Below are 15,922 nucleotides of genomic sequence, written 5' to 3'. Positions count from 1 at the left end.
CAGCCTGTTTGTTTTGGCTACAGGGCAGCACTTTGCTAGGCACGCGAGTGCTCGTCACTCCCTGTTTAACACAGAGACCGCGATGAACCCCAAGTCCACCCTGCGGCGTAGACGGACCATTATCGGATTCCCTAACCTGTCCCTGCGAGACCAAGGTGACGGCAAGAACCGCGCAGCCACTTTCGTGCCCCGGCAGCGCCTGGGCAGTGCCGGTATCCCACCGGAGCTGTCCTGACGGTGGGCAGAGCTACCCCGGGGGCTGCAGCCAGCCCGGGCACAGACAGGCTCCCCGGGGATGCCCCAGCCTCGGGGAGGTAAAGGCCACCGCGCTGGCTCTGCTCCCTCCTGGGACACCGAGGTGCTGGGCACACTGGTGATGCTGGGCTGGCCCTGGGGCTGGCACGGCATCGGGGACAACCCCTTCACCCCAAGTCAGGGTCCTGCACGCTTACAGGGCGGGAAGGCCACCGGAATTTCTCCTAGTCACCCGGCCTCAGCTCCGGCAGCTCCCCGGCTGCGGGCAGACCCCATGCGCAGGGTGCCAGGGCTGTGGGGCACGCACCCTGCCCGCCTCTTTGCTGGGGCTAGCGAGCTGGGCGTGCCGGCATGCCGAGGGTGCTCACGTGGCTGAGGGTGCCGGCAGCACTCCCGGCACGGCCACGGACCGGTGTTGGACCCCATGGGGACAGGAGCCATCCTGGCTCGGGGGCTTTGTCCTGCGGTCCTATGGAACACCTATGGAAGGCGTAGAGAAACGAGAGCCGGGCTCTTCTCAGAGGCAGGCAGGGGCAGGAGGAGGAGAAGCCGTGGCACCAGCTGCGCCAGGGGGAACTGTCACAGCGTAGGAGGAAGGTTTTTCCCCGTGACAGCGGTCAAACCTCCGGAAGGTTGTCACAGCTCCTCCCTTGGAGACGGTCCGACCTCAACCCGCTGCAGCCTCCAGCATCCTGGTCTGCTGGGCGTGCTCTGAGCAGGGTCCCCACGTCCTTCCCCGTCCAGGCTGTTCTGAGGCGATGTGGCACTGTGAGCCATCGCATCCCTCCCCGACATGGGCGGCGATGCCTTGCTCTGCTCTTCCTGGCCCCCATCTGTGTCCCCCCCCAGGGCAGCATTGGGGCAGCACGTTGGTTGCCATAGGGCTGACGTCCCCATGGGCGGAGACTCCTGCTGTGGCTGCTAGGTTGTCCATGGCCCAGCCCAGCCGACAGATCCCAGGCTCGAGGGTTAACACAGGCCAGGGACTGGTAAGAGGGTGTCGACCCGTCCCCTCCAGCCTGCCCGGGGAACCTTTCATGCCTGCGCAGAGATGCAGCCCCAGAGATCGGCCACGGGGTGGGACCACCCTGGCCCCATGGCACGTGGGGCAGGACCGTGCCGCCGACCCGCTGGCAGAGCGCGGAGCGGGACGATGCTCACCCGGGCTGTGTCTCTCCTCGCAGGCAGCGCCAACGGCCCCACGTTCAGCGCGCACGCTCCCATCGCCGAGTCCCTCTCCTGCAGCTTCGTGCCCGAGGCCGCCAGTGGGGGAAAGGCACCCCAGGAGATCAGCCCCCACCAGCCCCTCTCTGCCCCGCTGAGGAAGACCTTCAGTGACCTCGGGGCCCGCTGCTGCCAGCCGCCTGCGGCCATGGACAGCGCGGCCACCCCCTGCGCCGGCGCCTGCAACGGGCCGCAGGGCACCCCCTTCCCCCCGCCCTGGAGCACCCTGGGCTATACGAGCCCCCCCGGCCCCGCCACCGGCCAGGGCAAGGGACCCGCCTGTGCCTCACCGGGCGGCTCCAGCCCATCGCCCAGCACAGGCTCGCCCGCCGCCTCCTTCTTCATCGCCACGGAGGAGCATGTGGGCAGCAACGGGCCTGGATCCTTCTCCGGCATGGTGCCCGAGTCCCCCCCCACCTCTGGGGGCGGCCAGAGGTGTGAGGGCCGAGAAGCCAAGGTGAACTTCTTGCCGGGAAGCCAAGAGGAGCCGGAGCCGGCGGCGGAGCCCGCGCGGCTGGAGGTGGAGCGGGCAGGATGCCGGTTCCGCGAGCGGTCGCTGTCGGTGCCCACCGACTCGGGCTCCCTCTGCTCCGTGGACATCGCGTATGCCGAGAGCCGGCGCGGCAGTGCCAACTACGCCCTGGGCTATCCCAGCGCCAGCTCCGAGGGCAGCACCAGCACCGACAACGTCTCCCTGGGGCTGGAGCAGGAGGGCCAGCGGCGGCGGCGCTCCAAGAGCATCTCCCTCAAGAAGGCGAAGAAGAAGCCCTCGCCGCCCACGCGCAGCGTCTCTCTGATTAAAGAGGGGCAGGATGCGGCTGCGGGGCCCAGCTCGGCGCTGCCCAAGGATCAGCGACCCAAGAGCCTGTGCATCCCGCCGGAGCCCCAGGGCCACCGTCTGGTGCACGCTGACCCCCAGGGCAGCGCGGGGAGGGAGCCCGACGGCACGGCCGCCCCCCACCAGTGGCATCTCGTGGACTGGAAGGCCGGCGATCCCTACCGGTCCCTCTCCAGCTCGAGCACGGCCACAGGGACCACAGCCATCGAGTGCGCCAAGGCACGGGGCAGCTCCGAGTCCCTCGCGTCCCCCTCCGTCTCCAGGGCCACGACGCCCTCCCAGCTCTCCGCCGAGGCAGATCTCAAGACCTCCTCCCCAGGCAGGCCCACGGGGCTGATGTCCCCATCCAGCGGGTACTCCAGCCAGTCGGAAACCCCGACGCCCACTGTCCCCACCTCTGCCATCCTCGGGCACTCCCCGCACCAGGTGCGGGTGAGGCCGCTGGTCCCCGAGAGGAAATCCTCGCTGCCCCCCACGTCCCCCATGGAGAGGAGCCCCAAGTCCAGGCTGTCCTTTGACCTGCCGCTCACGCCACCCACCCACCTTGACCTCTCGGGGCTGAAAATCTCCCTGAAGGGGAAGACGAAGGTCAGCCGGCACCACTCCGACTCCACCTTCGGCACCAAGCTGGCCCAGAAGACCAGCCCCATCACGCCCATCATGCCAGTGGTCACGCAGTCTGACCTGCGCTCCGTCCGCCTCCGCTCCGTCAGCCGCTCAGAGCCGGAGGACAACGCCGACGGGCCGGAGCACACCGAGGAGCCGGCACGCGGTCCCTGCCTGGGGCCGGAGAGGAAGGTGAAGCCGCCCGTGGCAGAGAAGCCGCCGCTGGCCAAGCGGCCCCCGAGCATCCTGCCCAAGCCCCCGGCTCTGCGGGAGGAGGGACCCCTGTCCCCCACGTCCCCGCCGGGCACCGCCGCCAAGGAGAAGGGGCTGCCACAGGACGGCTTCGTGGTGCTGCGGAAAGGGGAGCTGAGGAGGGGTCCGGGGGAGTCCCCCTCGCTCCTGACCCCGGCAGGACCCCGGCGGCTCTCGCAGGGCAGCCTGGAGGACGAGCCGCGGCCAGAGCGGAGTGGTGCCGGCGAGGGGGAGCGGAGGAAGGCCAAGGTGCCGCCGCCGGTGCCCAAAAAACCCAGTGTGCTCTACCTGCCGCTTGCCCCGGCCCCGGCGCAGCTGGGAGCCGGCGTGGGGGACCAGGCGCCCACCCCCAGCCCCATCATCACGCTGGACACCGACCCCACGTGCTGCAACCCCGACGCTGAGGACCCGCCGTCCCCGGAGGCCCTGGGCACAGCACAAGCTGGCGACCCCCCCTCGGAGCAAGGTGAGGGTCTCCCTGCTCCTGTGGTGGGTTTCACCCCGGGGATGGGGGGTCCCCCCCGTGCCCACGCAGGGCGGTTCACGGCTGCCTTATCCTCCCCGCCCGCAGGCAGCTCAACGGAGGCCGGCACGGAGGAGAAGAGCTTTGCCAGCGACAAGACGGCTGACTCCATCGCGGAGGAGGACGACGACGTGTTCGTGACGTCCCGCACCACGGAGGATCTCTTCACCGTGATCCACAGGTAGGGCTGGTGCGTGGCGCTGGGTGGGCACAGCCCCCCCACCTGCTCCATCCTGCCACGGTCCCAGGGCCGGGCGCAGTGTGTCCCCCACCACGACGCCTTAAATTTTCCACGCCGGGGCCGATGCTCACACCTGGGGACGACCCGGCTGTTGCTTCCTCAAGCGCTTCGGAGTTTAGCACCCTGAGCCTGCGGCCAGGCCGGGTCACCAGCTTGGGGAGGGGGCAGTCCGCTGCTCCATCGGCCTTGGGGCAAGTTGGACCTAGCTGCCAGGAGAGCGTTTGCCAGCAGCTATGTGCATCGCCTGCCGTGCACGGGTTGTCTTCTTGCCCCAGCGGACCAGGCGCAGCCACGGCCGGGCAGACGTCGTGGTCCCTGCTGTAGGACCTTGCCCCATCCAGAGCGGCGGCAGCTTCCACCCGGGGCTGCTCCCATCGCACGTCTCTTTGGTGCCTAGGTCGAAGAGGAAGGTCTTGGGGCGGAAGGAGCCTGGTGACACCTTTGGCAGCCGGCCCAACTCCCACTCACCCGTAAAGACTTCGGGCTCCCCGACCGGCGAGTCCCCGGCAGCAGCGGGCAGCACCGGGAAGTCTTCCAGCAGGAACGAAGACTTTAAAGCCCTGCTCCAGAAGAAGAGCAGCAAAACAAGCCCCGGTACCCGGCCATCTGCTGCCGAACTGCTCAAGACCACAAACCCGTTGGCTCGGAGGGTCATGACAGAGTTTGCGCCCGAGCTAGACGGTGCAAACAGCCCCAAAAGCCAGCCCTAACCTTGCGTGGTCCCTTCTGGCCATGAAGGGCTGGAGATGGCTGCAGAGGGAGTGTTGCTGCAGAAGGGGTGTCCTGCCTGCCCGGGTGAGTCCATACGGCCTGCCGGGGGTTTTCTTCTGCTTTTGTTTCTTCCCTGGAGAGCCGCCAGCGGAGAGGCAGCGTTTGGAGCCCAAGCCCCTGTGTCTTCGGCGGAGCCGGAGGGCCCTTTCCAGGAGGGAAGAGGCGGCACCGCAGCTGGGATCATCCCTGGCTGAGCCGGCTCCCGGGACCGAAGGCGCCTGCTTGGGAAGCAGAGCGGGACTGCAGCCCCCGGCGTTGCTCAGCGCCCGCAGCGAAGCTAGCTTGAAACTGTGTGGTCACTTCGGCATGTGGTACTTTAAATGGCTTTTCTAATGCACAGTCGTGATGATGTTTTATTCTCTGTCATTTGACATTGTACCTTGAGTTTCCCAGGCAAAGATCCCGGGTTTGCGTTTGGTTGGATACACGGAGATGTACTTTGGGAAGATGTAAGGGGGCCGGCTGGAATTGAGGTTGTTTTGGAAGAGCCACAAGCGGTTCCCCCTTGTCGTCCTGAGTATCCTCCCCGCCGCACGGGGAACAGGCACCCCGGCATCCACAGCCAGCATGACAACCTCAAGCCAAAACCCAGCCCCTCGAGAGCCCCCAAAATGCTGCATTTCAGAGCTCCTCCGCTCTCAGTCCAAAAGCAAACCCCAGGGTCGCCTCCGCCACCAGCCTCGGGGAGCCTCGCCCCGCCGGCCGCACCACAGCGGGTCCTGCACCAGGCTGTCGACGCGGGGTGACGCGGGGTGCGGGCGGCCCTGCCGCCGCGGGACGGAGGTGCTGCGGCAGGCCAGCGCTGCCCAGGGAAGCCCTTCCCCAGCTCTGCCTCTTGCATCACGCCGAAGAACCCTGCGACAGCGTCTCCTGCAAACGTCTGCCGCGTCGGCTGCTGGAGGTCCTGGGCTGCTGCCGAGCTTCTGGCCAAACCCAGCCAGACGTCACCTCGGCCCCCTCCCAGGTGTCTCCTGGGGTCCCTGGGGTTACCCACCACTATTCCCGTGCCCACTGGCTGCAGGGGAGCTGCACGAGGCCAAGCAGGCACCAGCGTCATTGGCAAGGCAGGGGCTGCACCGCGCTGCTGGCCGGAGAGTGCCGTTGGCACTGCCGCCTGGCGCACGCGGGTCCCCAGCCACCCACGCTGCGTTCCCCTGAGTGTCCCGTGGGTCAGGACGCGCTGCCGAGGCGTGCGATGGACCCCGCGCGGTGCGTGCCCACCCGTGGGGCTGCCCGCGTGGGTGCTGCGAGGAGGCGGCACGTGCCGCAGCGGTGCAGGGGGATGCCGTGCTGGCACGGCCGCGTCGCCCAGCCCTGCCAACGGCCCATCCCCGGCTGGGCTGCCAGCCCCTGCCCGGGGCGCAGCGGAAGGCCCAGGGTGGGATTCGTCCCCCTCAGCCCCAGCTGCTGCTGCTGATCTCAGCTCCAGCATGGGAGCCCCTGCGGTCAGTGACAGAGGCCACGGTGAGGGGCAGCGGGCAGGGAGAGCTGCCGGGGCAGAGCTCGGGAGGGCAGGACTGCGAGGAAACGCCAGCCCCAGCTCAGAGCGTGAGCGTGGCTGCACGCCCGCAGCAAGAGAGGGCCAGGCTGCGGCTGACAGAAACAGGGTGTTCAGGAAAATTTCTGCTTTATTTCTTGATATCGTTCTGCAAGCTCCGGCGTGCCCCGGCCCTCCTGCGCGTGGGGGGAGCGATGCGGCTGGGTCTGGCACGGGGGGGAAAGGGAGGCACCGTGGCAGCACGGCAGCTGCCCCTCTGAGGGGCCGGGGCTGCTCTGGGGGGTCTCTGCCCCCCACACCGGGAGCTCTGCACGGCACCTGGTCCCCGGGAGCACAGCCCTCTGCGAACACCTCCCCGTCCACCAGCCCGTGCCGGATTTGACCCTAAAAGTGGCTCTGCTCTCCTTGCGGTTGGTTCCCGCTCCCCTCCCTCCCGTCACTTGCACATTGCTCCCTTCCCTCTCCCGGGGCTGCAGATTTAAGCCTGCAATTAAGATCCAGGCTGAGAAACTCAGGAAAAAAAAAAAAAAAAAAAGAAAAGAAAAAAAGCAAAAAGCTCTAACAGATTTCCGTGCTTCGTCTCCATCCCACAGCACCCACCCTGCCGCTGCTCCCGGCCCGGCGGGGAGGGGGCCCTGGGGACGGGGGAGGGATGCTCTGGGGACGGGGACGTTTTGCACATGACTGCTCAGGAAACCGGCGGGGGCGGGGGCCGGGGGGCGAGCACGGGGAGGGGGGGCACCCCTGCAAAAACCCAGCACGGCTGGCAGCGACAGCGGCCGTCCGCTACCGGGAAAGAAGCGTCTGGGCCACCCGGTGTGAATCCCGGCTGCTGAGCCGGGGGTCGGGCCGTGGCACGGAGCCCCCCCGTTTCCCTGGCCGGAGGGACGGGCTCTTCCCGGCGGAGCCGGCCAGCCCCGGGCTGCGAGCTCGTCCCCGGCTGCAGAACCGTTTCTGCGGCTGCTTCCCTTGGGAAAAGCGGCTCACGGGCCCCCGGAGAGCCCGGCCGGCGGCGGCGTGCCCCGGTCCCGCGGGGCGGGGGCGGCCCGCCACGGTGCGTACGTTGAATGTTGTACTTTTTAACCTCGCCAGCTTGGTAAACTGCTCCCTGCTGACGGCTGCCTCTGCGTCCTGGTTCTTGCGGCTGCCGAGGGGGCCCGGAGCCCCCGGGAAGGGGGTTGGGGGGCTGGGGGGGGGGGGAGGAGCACCCCGACACCCCCGGGTGCAAGCGCAGGGCCCACGCAGCCCCGCCCGCCGTGTGCCCACGGGCCCTGGGTGAGCGCAGGGACACGGCGGCGTGGGGGACAGCCCGGGGACGGGGGTGCCGGGGGCGGCCCGGGGGGCCAGGGACAGACTTGGGGTGCTGGGGGCAGGTGGGGGGGGTGCCGGGGGCAGCCGTGGGTGCCGAGCCCAGCGCAGAGGACCGGTCTCCCGGCAGAGCCCGGGCCGTCACGGGGCCCAGGCCGCACGGACCCTCCAGCACAGCCGGTACCGGGCCCGGCGCGGGGGCCTGCGGCCGCGGGGCGGGGCTGGGGTGGCCGGGCGGGCGCCGGGCGGAGGGGCGCGGGCGGGGCAGGGGCAGCTCCAGCCCGGCGCGCTGTGGGCAGCCCGGGGGCCTCGGCGCGTCCTGACGGCGGCAAGATGGCTCCCAAAGGGAAAGGCGGCGGCAAGGCGGGCAAGGGTGAGCGGGGCCGGCGGCACCGGGGGCGGCGGGGCTGGGGCGGCCTGGGGTCGGTGAGGGCCGGGCCGGTCTCAGGGCGCTGCGTTCACAGGCGGTGACGGCGGCAGCGGCGAGAGCAAAGCCCAGGGCCCGAAGGGAGGCGGCAGCGCCGTGAAGGTGAGCCCGGGGGGGCGGCGGGGCCGCGGGGGGGGGGTTGTGTCTCCCCGGTCCTGCCCCGGCACACGGACGGCCAGCGGCCGGCTCGGCTCGGCTTGGCCCGCCTGCCACGGCCCCGCTTCGCTCCCCCCCTCCCAGGTTCGGCACATCCTGTGCGAAAAGCACGGCAAAGCCATGGAGGCCATGGAGAAGCTGAAGTCCGGGCAGCGCTTCAGCGAAGTCGCCTCGCAGTACAGCGAGGACAAAGCCAGGCAAGGGGTACGTGCTGCGCCCGTTCTCGGTAGGGGTTCGGGGGAACCTGGGCTGCTGCCGGCCATCGCCTGGAGGAGACTGCTGTTGGGAAGCCCTTCCCGGGTGCCTTCAGAAAGCTTGTTTCAATAGCTTCGAGCTTGGCACCCCCGGCGTCCCCAGTGGGGTGGGCAAACACCGGTCGGGCCAGCCTTACCTGTTCAGCAAAGGCACAGGCAGGTGCGGTAGCTCAGCTGTAAATACTTGCAGCAGAGCCGAGGCACACAAACCCTGCGACAGCAGGCTTGGGGAGGGCAGAGCCCGAACGTGCTGTGGCGTTAGCCAGCCAGTGCTTGCTGAGGGGCCGCCCCGTGCGAGGAGCTCTTCTCTGTGCTGTCCTCCCTTGCGCTGGTGCGCACTGTCAAGACAGATGCTGCCGGGACAGGTTTCTTGTCCCATGGCCACATCACCCGCCCTCCCCGCTGACAAAGCTGCTGTTGCAGTGAGATTCTCAAAGCTTAACCCTGACGGCCCCTTTTTCCAGGGAGACTTGGGCTGGATGACCAGAGGCTCCATGGTGGGACCTTTCCAGGAAGCAGCGTTCGCCTTGCCCGTGAGCAGCATGGACAAGCCAGTGTATACAGACCCTCCTGTCAAAACAAAGTTCGGGTACCACATTATCATGGTGGAAGGCAGAAAATAAAATATGAGTGACCATTACCTTGTTGACTGATTGAATCCTGAGAGCTTCCCAGACCCCTCAACCCTGGAGCAAGTCGGTCATAACCAGCAGCATGCTTGGAGGCAGCCATCCGTCCGTGCTGTCGTGGCAGGACGCACAGATTACAGCTGGCAGAGAGCAGGGCCCTGCCTAGAGAGGTAAAGCATTCCCTGGAAGAGGTGAAATAAGAGCTTTTCACAGTTGTTGAAGTCTGCTTTGTCTGGCAGGCCAGCTTCTTGCTTTTCCCATTGTGGAGATGATGATCTGCCCACCTGAATAAGGTGCTCAGGCTTTTATCCGCAAATGTAAATGATCCTGAAGGTGAAAGAGGGGTTCCCCAGGGACTTGATTTTTATCCCCACCCTTGCCAGTGAGGATGCAGACAGCTCCTGTGCTGCAGTTTCTGCTCCAGAGCTCAGACTGGGACGATGGGTGACACTGCAGCCAGAGCTAGTGGTCACTGCCCCGGGCAGGCAGCTTGTTCTTGCGGTCACCCAGCAGCAGCGTGGGTCAGGCCGGGGCTGGAGTGGTGCGGGGGAAGGGGGAGTCCTGAATACAGTTATCCACCCCTAAAGCTGCACCTGATCCACTCGAAGCTGGGGGAAGAAATTGTGTAACTTGGACTCAAATGAGAGAAAAGCCACTAACGGCTTGCTTGTTGCTTCCTGCGTCCCCTACTGCTGGGTGTGCAGTATGCGTCTCAGCCTAGCAGGCTGTGCCTCACCCTTCTGGTAAAGCTACCTGAAGGACAGGAGAATTGATGCGAATGAGGCAGCCCAGTACATCTCCTGCCTCTTAGCAATAAATATCCCAGTGCAGCAATCCCCTTCCTGCTGAAAGCGCTAAAACCAGACTCCTCTACAGCAACAGACACGGGCTTTGTTTGCAGGTGAGCATCCTGCAGCGTCAGAGGGCTCAGAAAACATCAAAGAGAACAAAGGCCTTTCCCAAGATCACGTACAAGGAAGAGGTGAGACCAAAACCAGGGCAGGTCTTTTTTGGGGTGTTTGTTTTGTTAAGAAAATGGAAAGCTCAGACGGGCCGACGAATGATCACAAAGCTCTAGCTTGTTGATATTTTGTTATGAAAGGCAGACAGGCCTTTTGACAGTACAAGAGCAGATGTGGCCTCATTTGAGGGATGCTCTATTAATAAACTACTTGTTTCCAGGCTACCAGAGCTTTGTTCTACCTATTAGCAAAAGCATGTTGGCACATCTCCTCTACCAGCAGGATCGTTGTTTGTGTTTGTCATGTCTCCTAGTACAAAGGATTCAAATTCAGCAGACCAGTTTCTTCTCTAAAAACCACAAAACTGAGCAAGGTGTGAAAGTGTCCCTTGCTCTCCCACTGTGATACAGAATTCACTGAATTCATGGCCATGTTGTCACAAGGAAAGCCCATACAGAAGATGGCCATAGCGATGAGCACACCCAGGCCAAGTTTATCTCAGGGTGGTGGCAGAGGGGCAAGTCAGATAAGCAGAGCATTGTTAAAGCCAGAACAAGGGTCTTCTGATTTTAAGCTTGCACAGTTCTAACTGCAAACCCGTGTCATAGCTTCATTGTGCCTATGGTACCAGAGAGAAATATTCAATCTACTGCAGCTGCACTGTATGTGGGAAGAGAGTTAGAGGACTTCTTACCAAAAGAAAAGCAGCTCAAAACTTAAACCCAGTGTTTGCCCCTCCTGCTGCCCTTGTGCAAGAGCAAGCTTTGACTGTACTACTGGGAGGGAAGTAGAGATGCGGGTCCTGGACTCCTCCAGCACTGGCAAGCAGTGCGAGGTGTTCAGCACCTTGCAGCAAAGATCCAATTGCTATTCCGGTCCTCCTGCAGCCTCCCACCTCCATCCCCCTTCCACAGCAACCGCCCTCTGGCAGGGATTTGAGCAGAAGGGTTTTGGCATTAGACCTGCACCAGGCAGATGGTGTGCTGGCCTCCGTTGCTCTGAGGAGTTACAGCAGCAACCAACTTGTTTCCCCCCCCCGCCCCAGCAAATACATTCTCAGACCAACTAAAAACCAGGCTGCAGTAGTTCTGTTCTCTCCTTTGCACCAAGCATCCAGCTCACCCAAATGGTGGGTGACCTTCAGGCAGACAGATGGGCTTGTTTCAAGTCAAGGAGGGCGGAACTACAGCAGCTTGAGGTTGGACTGCATGCAGCTGCCCCAGGACCACCCTCAGCACCTCCCCCAGAGACAGGCAGCAACAGAATATGAAGGGCAGAAAGATGAACCCAGGGCTGTTAAGCTTAAAGAGGGGTTTAGACACAAAGACAACTTTTTATTAAATAATCAGACAAGAACATGAACTGTTTTCATCTTTGTGGACTGAGTCCACAGTGAAGTCCCTTCCCCAGCACCCAACACCTAACAACTAGGTTCTTAGGCTGTTTCCTCATGCAGGAGGAGATGCTGAATTTTTTCGGTCACCATGAAAGAAGTGTATATTGCAGCCATCAGCTAGTTCAAAAATCAGTGATGTAGTTCAGACAAACATTTAACAAGAAAGAAAGACTGTACTTAATAAAGGTATACATATTTCATTTCTGGGCTAGCTGTCTATACAAGTTTAGAGTCATAAGCATAACTTCAGGATCTCCACTTTTTATGTCAAGAGCTTGCAGGAAACAGTTCAATGCCTCCTGCAGCTTCCCATCATCCTTAAGTTTCTTCCCACTGTCTACCAAGGTATTGTAATCACCTACAGCAGGAGAGGAACTCTGACTAACCTCTTCTTTGGAGATGCTTTCCTGGGTGAAGTAGTCTATCTGCTCACCCGACTGAAGCTCAGCATCACCAGTGGACTCCTCCTGAGATGACTCTGTCTCATCTGCTTCAGACTGCTCCGAGGCCATGCTGTCTAGATGGAAGGATTCTTCAGCTGTATCAAGTGTTTCTCCAGCAGGTTCTTCTTCAGGCTCAGCAGATTCCCCACTACACTCTTCAGCTTCTTCTTCCACAAGGTCGTCTTGCTCCTCATCACTGTCGTCGTCATCTTCTTCATCAGTGGCTCCCATGATTTCTCCAATATCCTCAACCTCATCTACCACCTTGTTGATTAGAGATCGCCTGGAAGCAGTAGACCTGTTACCACTGTTAGTTAGTTGGGGAGAAAAGATGTTTTTTGCTACACCTCTGTCACATTTAGGAGTGGATGTACTAGTTCCTTCCAGAAATCGATGCAGAGGGCTGTTCAAGGGAGAGGGCCTTTTGTCAGACTCGTTTTCCTCCAAGATCATGATGGAATGGTTTTCGTCCTCACTGTCTGAAACAATTCTTCTTAAGCATTTCTTTCTACCAAAAGTAAAGGCACCACTGCTTTCCTCTGATGCTTCGCTCTCTCTCAGGGAGTTATTTGGCTCTTCTTCAGCTGCGTGACAGGGTTTTCCACAGTTACTGTTCTCACTTAGCCAAGTTTTTGTTGGAGATTTTTTTGTTGGAGAATTACAAAAACTTTCTGCTTTTAGTTGGAAGCCATCCTTTTCTGGGTGCTCCAGTGATCTTCCCCTCTCTGAGGCATCTTGCCACCCATCTTCAGAGTCTTCCAAGACCAGATTAAAGTCAACTTGATCCGGGAGAGAAGACGCAGACATATCCTCAAAGCTGGCTTCCAACACACGAGACTTCTGGAGCCCAGCGTGGAATTCTGGTGTAAAGTTCGACAAGTGTGGGACTGCAGCAGCCAAAGCTAGCTCAGGAACATCACTCTTGTCTGTCCCCAAGGCAGCATGTGGGTCAAGTACATGATCTGGCATTTCTGCATCTCTTGACCTTTTGGGATCGTCAGCCATACCAGACTCATTAGAGGAATGCTGACGATGCCCAGACAGGCCATTCCCTGCCTCAGTCAAACTATCTGAACTTACATGGGAACACTGTTTCTGTTCAAGACTCTGACTCTCTTTATCCAGTGGATGAAGTCCAGGTGATGATGGTATAATGCTCAATTCAAGATTTTGCTCAGATTCTTGTGTATCAGATTGTTTCGCTGTCTTGCTGGTGTTAAGCAGCTCTGTATCCATACTGGACACATCTTGTGCCGGTTTCTCTTCATCCAAGTCATCAACAGTCAGACTTGTCATTTTGGAGCTGACATCGAGAACCTGGACCTCCTTGTCCTCTGTAAGATCAATAACTTTGTCACTTTCATGTTTATCAGCTACTGGTGGTAAAACAAAGTCATTTATGTTCTTCAACCCTGGAGACAACTTCTTTGGCTGGGAAACTCCTTCTGGTGGTCTTTGCCAGACCTCTTCACAAGCATTTCTGATCCCCTCCATCCTCTGGTCTCTAAGCTGAGACTCTAACTGAACTAGCTCGTGGGCTTTCTGTACCCTCCGTTGAATGTACTGATGGGCTTCTTCACTCTCAACCTGCTCCTCGTGAGCTATTTCCCTCGTGTATATCAAGTCATGATCAGAAATGCCAAACATTTCTAAAGAGTGCAAATAAGCAATGTGCTCATCCAGCTGCAGGTCAGTCTTTCTTTGGGTGGCATGCAGAGACTGCAGCTGGATCTGGGTTGCAGATGTTCGAGTATCTTCTAATGTGAAAAGCTCCCTTAGTTCCTGTTTGGAGAAATACCTAAATGGGTTCTTTTTGTCACCAGTAGTCTGTCTTATTAGTGAATCCTTAAATACTTGTCGCCTGTATATTTTCTCTTCTACTGTACCGCAGGTAATCAGTCTATAAATTACAACGTTCTCTTTTTGCCCGATCCTATAAGCTCTGTCTACAGCCTGAGCATCTGTAGCTGGATTCCAGCTGGGATCAAAGATCACCACTCGGCTGGCTGCGGTTAAGGTTATACCAACGCCACCAACTTGCGTAGTGAGCAAGAAGACGGAGTAGTCCTTGTTACTCTGGAAGGCATTAATGCGCTTCTCCCGTTCCGTTAGGTGGGTTACCGTTCCGTCGATACGCATGATCTTGAATTGTCTGCGAGACAAGACATGCTCTATGATATCCAGCATCTTCCTCGACTGCGAGAATACCAGGGTTCGGTGTCCCTCTTCTCGCAGTCTTTCTAGAAGTCCTACAAGGAACAGCATTTTCCCAGACTCCTGAATCACAGTCTCATCAGAGAGATGATCTATTTTGTTAGCGCCTGAAAGCATACCTGCTTCACTCCTGTGATCCTGCTCAGAGTACTCCTCCTCTTCCAAGCCCAGCTGGATACACGCTCTTGTGGACAGAAGCCTGGGGTGGTCACATAGCTTCTTCAAGACAGTCAGCTCAGCCAAGGGCGATCGGGTCGTCATCAGCACTTCTTTCACATGATCTAGAGAGAGAAAGTTCCGGTAGATTTCTTCCTGCACTGGTGCCAAGTACACCCACACAACAAAGTCATTTTTCCTAGTGAGAGATGGCATGACAGGAGCGCTGTTCTCACTTGGATCCTCAGGAAAAGGAGCATCTGGTTTGTCAGCACCATTGTTTTTGATATCTTCTTTGGTTCTCCTGAGGAAATACGGCTTTATAATTGTCATTAGATTCTCAGATATCTTTAGCCCCAGCGCTTTCTCGCCTAGAGTCGCATCCTTCTCCCTCGCCCGAGTAATAGGGTTCTCATATTCCATTCTAAAAGTTTTGGCTGTTCCCAAGAGAGAGCCTTGGCATGCAAAGTCAAATAAAGACCACATTTCCCGCAGGTTGTTCTGCACCGGGGTGCCGGTGAGGAGGAGGCGATGCTTTGCAGGAATCGCATATACGCACTTGGTCGTTTTGTTAGACGGGCACTTGATTTTATGCGCTTCATCAAGAATGACATAGTCCCAGACAAACTCCTGCTCGTGACTGCTGGCAAGCTGCTTCCAGTTGTTAATGAGCATCTGGTAGCTCGTGATGACGATGCCGTTCTTCCTCTGGACCCTCTCCAGGTTCCTGGTGCGCTCCGTCTTGCTGGTGCCGTGGAACTCCTTGACGCGCAGGCCGGGGGTCCAGCGAGCAAACTCCGCCAGCCAGCTGCTGACCAGCGTGGTGGGCATGATGAGCAGGACGTGCCGGATGAGCTCGGCGTCGAACATGCCCGAGAGGAAGGCGATGACCTGGATGGTCTTGCCCAGCCCCATGTCGTCGGCCAGGATGCCGCCGGGCCTGCCCTCCCGGTGCAGCCGGTACAGGAAGGCAACGCCTTCCCGCTGGTGCTGGAAGAGCTTCTCGTGCATCTCCCCGTAGATCAGCAGGCCGCTGCCACACACATCCACGAAGCCTTCCTCCTCCTCCTCCTCCTCCTCCTGCCCCACCGCCGCCAGCGCCTCCTCCACCCGCTGCATGCGGCCTCGCAGCTTCTCGCTGGGGCGGATGGCGGCCGCCAGCCTGAACAGTCGCAGCGCCTCCTCCAGGTCCCCGCCGCCTGCCGCCGCCTTCGCTCCGCTCACCAGCCTGCAAGAGCCACCGGGCCACCGACTTCACCGAGGCTGCCCACACACGGGGCTGCCCGTACCGCCACCCCGGGGCCCACCGACCCCCCACCCCAGCCCGGCCCCCTCAGCCCTCCACCACGCCGCCCCGCCCGCTTACCCCCGGTACCGCTGCTCCTGCTCGGCCGCCAGCCCCGGGGCCGCCATGACGCCCGCGCTCCGGCTGCCGCCTCACACTTCAAACGCCAGCCCTTCCCGTCCTGCCCCGCGCTGCCGCCGGGACATGCAAATGAACGGGGCGCGGAGCCAATCAGCGCCGGGGAGGCGGGGCCGCGCCGCTGCTAATGGCCGCCCCGCCCCGCCCCGCCCGTGCTATCTCCGGGGCGCCGGGGGGACACGAGGGGCCACCGCGGGCGGGAGACGAGGTACGAGCACCCCGGGGCCGCTGCGCCCCGGGGGGGAGCCTGTCCGGAGCCCGGCGGGCCCACAACCAGGTTCGCAGTGCCCCACGTCCTCGCGAGGACCCCGCCGTACGCCCCCCGGAGCCCCGCCCCCCCCCCCCA

General features: G+C 61.3%; 4 protein-coding genes across 12 annotated transcripts in view; 2 read left to right on the top strand and 2 right to left on the bottom strand.

The window, feature by feature from the left end:
* Window positions 1–5,047, top strand: part of NHSL2 (NHS like 2) — a 32,724-nt gene extending 27,677 nt beyond the window's left edge. For 6 of the 9 annotated variants that reach the window (XM_075763806.1, XM_075763815.1, XM_075763809.1 and 3 more), the window contains exons 5-8: window positions 24–155; window positions 1,440–3,641; window positions 3,747–3,879; window positions 4,337–5,047. In XM_075763806.1, coding sequence (XP_075619921.1) covers window positions 24–155; window positions 1,440–3,641; window positions 3,747–3,879; window positions 4,337–4,649 — 2,780 coding nt within the window. In that variant the 3' untranslated portion in view covers window positions 4,650–5,047. The remainder of the gene's footprint in view (window positions 1–23; window positions 156–1,439; window positions 3,642–3,746; window positions 3,880–4,336) is intronic. The other 3 variants (XM_075763808.1, XM_075763812.1, XM_075763807.1) reach the window with 2 other exon arrangements.
* The window catches only part of TSC22D3 (TSC22 domain family member 3), a 430,696-nt gene that overhangs the window by 275,920 nt on the left and 138,854 nt on the right, over window positions 1–15,922 (bottom strand). The window lies entirely within an intron of this gene.
* On the top strand, window positions 7,754–8,993 carry PIN4 (peptidylprolyl cis/trans isomerase, NIMA-interacting 4). The gene is made up of 4 exons (XM_075763822.1): window positions 7,754–7,889; window positions 7,981–8,045; window positions 8,184–8,303; window positions 8,818–8,993. Exons 1-4 carry the CDS (start codon window positions 7,850–7,852, stop codon window positions 8,974–8,976), a joined length of 384 nt encoding a protein of 127 aa, XP_075619937.1. The 5' UTR covers window positions 7,754–7,849; the 3' UTR covers window positions 8,977–8,993.
* ERCC6L (ERCC excision repair 6 like, spindle assembly checkpoint helicase) lies at window positions 11,404–15,886 on the bottom strand. Its single transcript, XM_075763805.1, has 2 exons — window positions 15,520–15,886; window positions 11,404–15,381 (listed from the first exon to the last, which is right to left on the bottom strand). The coding sequence occupies exons 1-2, from the start codon at window positions 15,564–15,566 to the stop codon at window positions 11,538–11,540; spliced, it is 3,891 nt and encodes a 1,296-aa protein (XP_075619920.1). The 5' UTR covers window positions 15,567–15,886; the 3' UTR covers window positions 11,404–11,537.

Source organism: Balearica regulorum, chromosome 11 (genome assembly GCF_011004875.1).
Source record: "Balearica regulorum gibbericeps isolate bBalReg1 chromosome 11, bBalReg1.pri, whole genome shotgun sequence".
Lineage (NCBI taxonomy): Eukaryota > Metazoa > Chordata > Aves > Gruiformes > Gruidae > Balearica > Balearica regulorum.
Note: the sequence above shows the minus strand (reverse complement) of the source record. Positions and strands in the feature narration are given on the sequence as shown.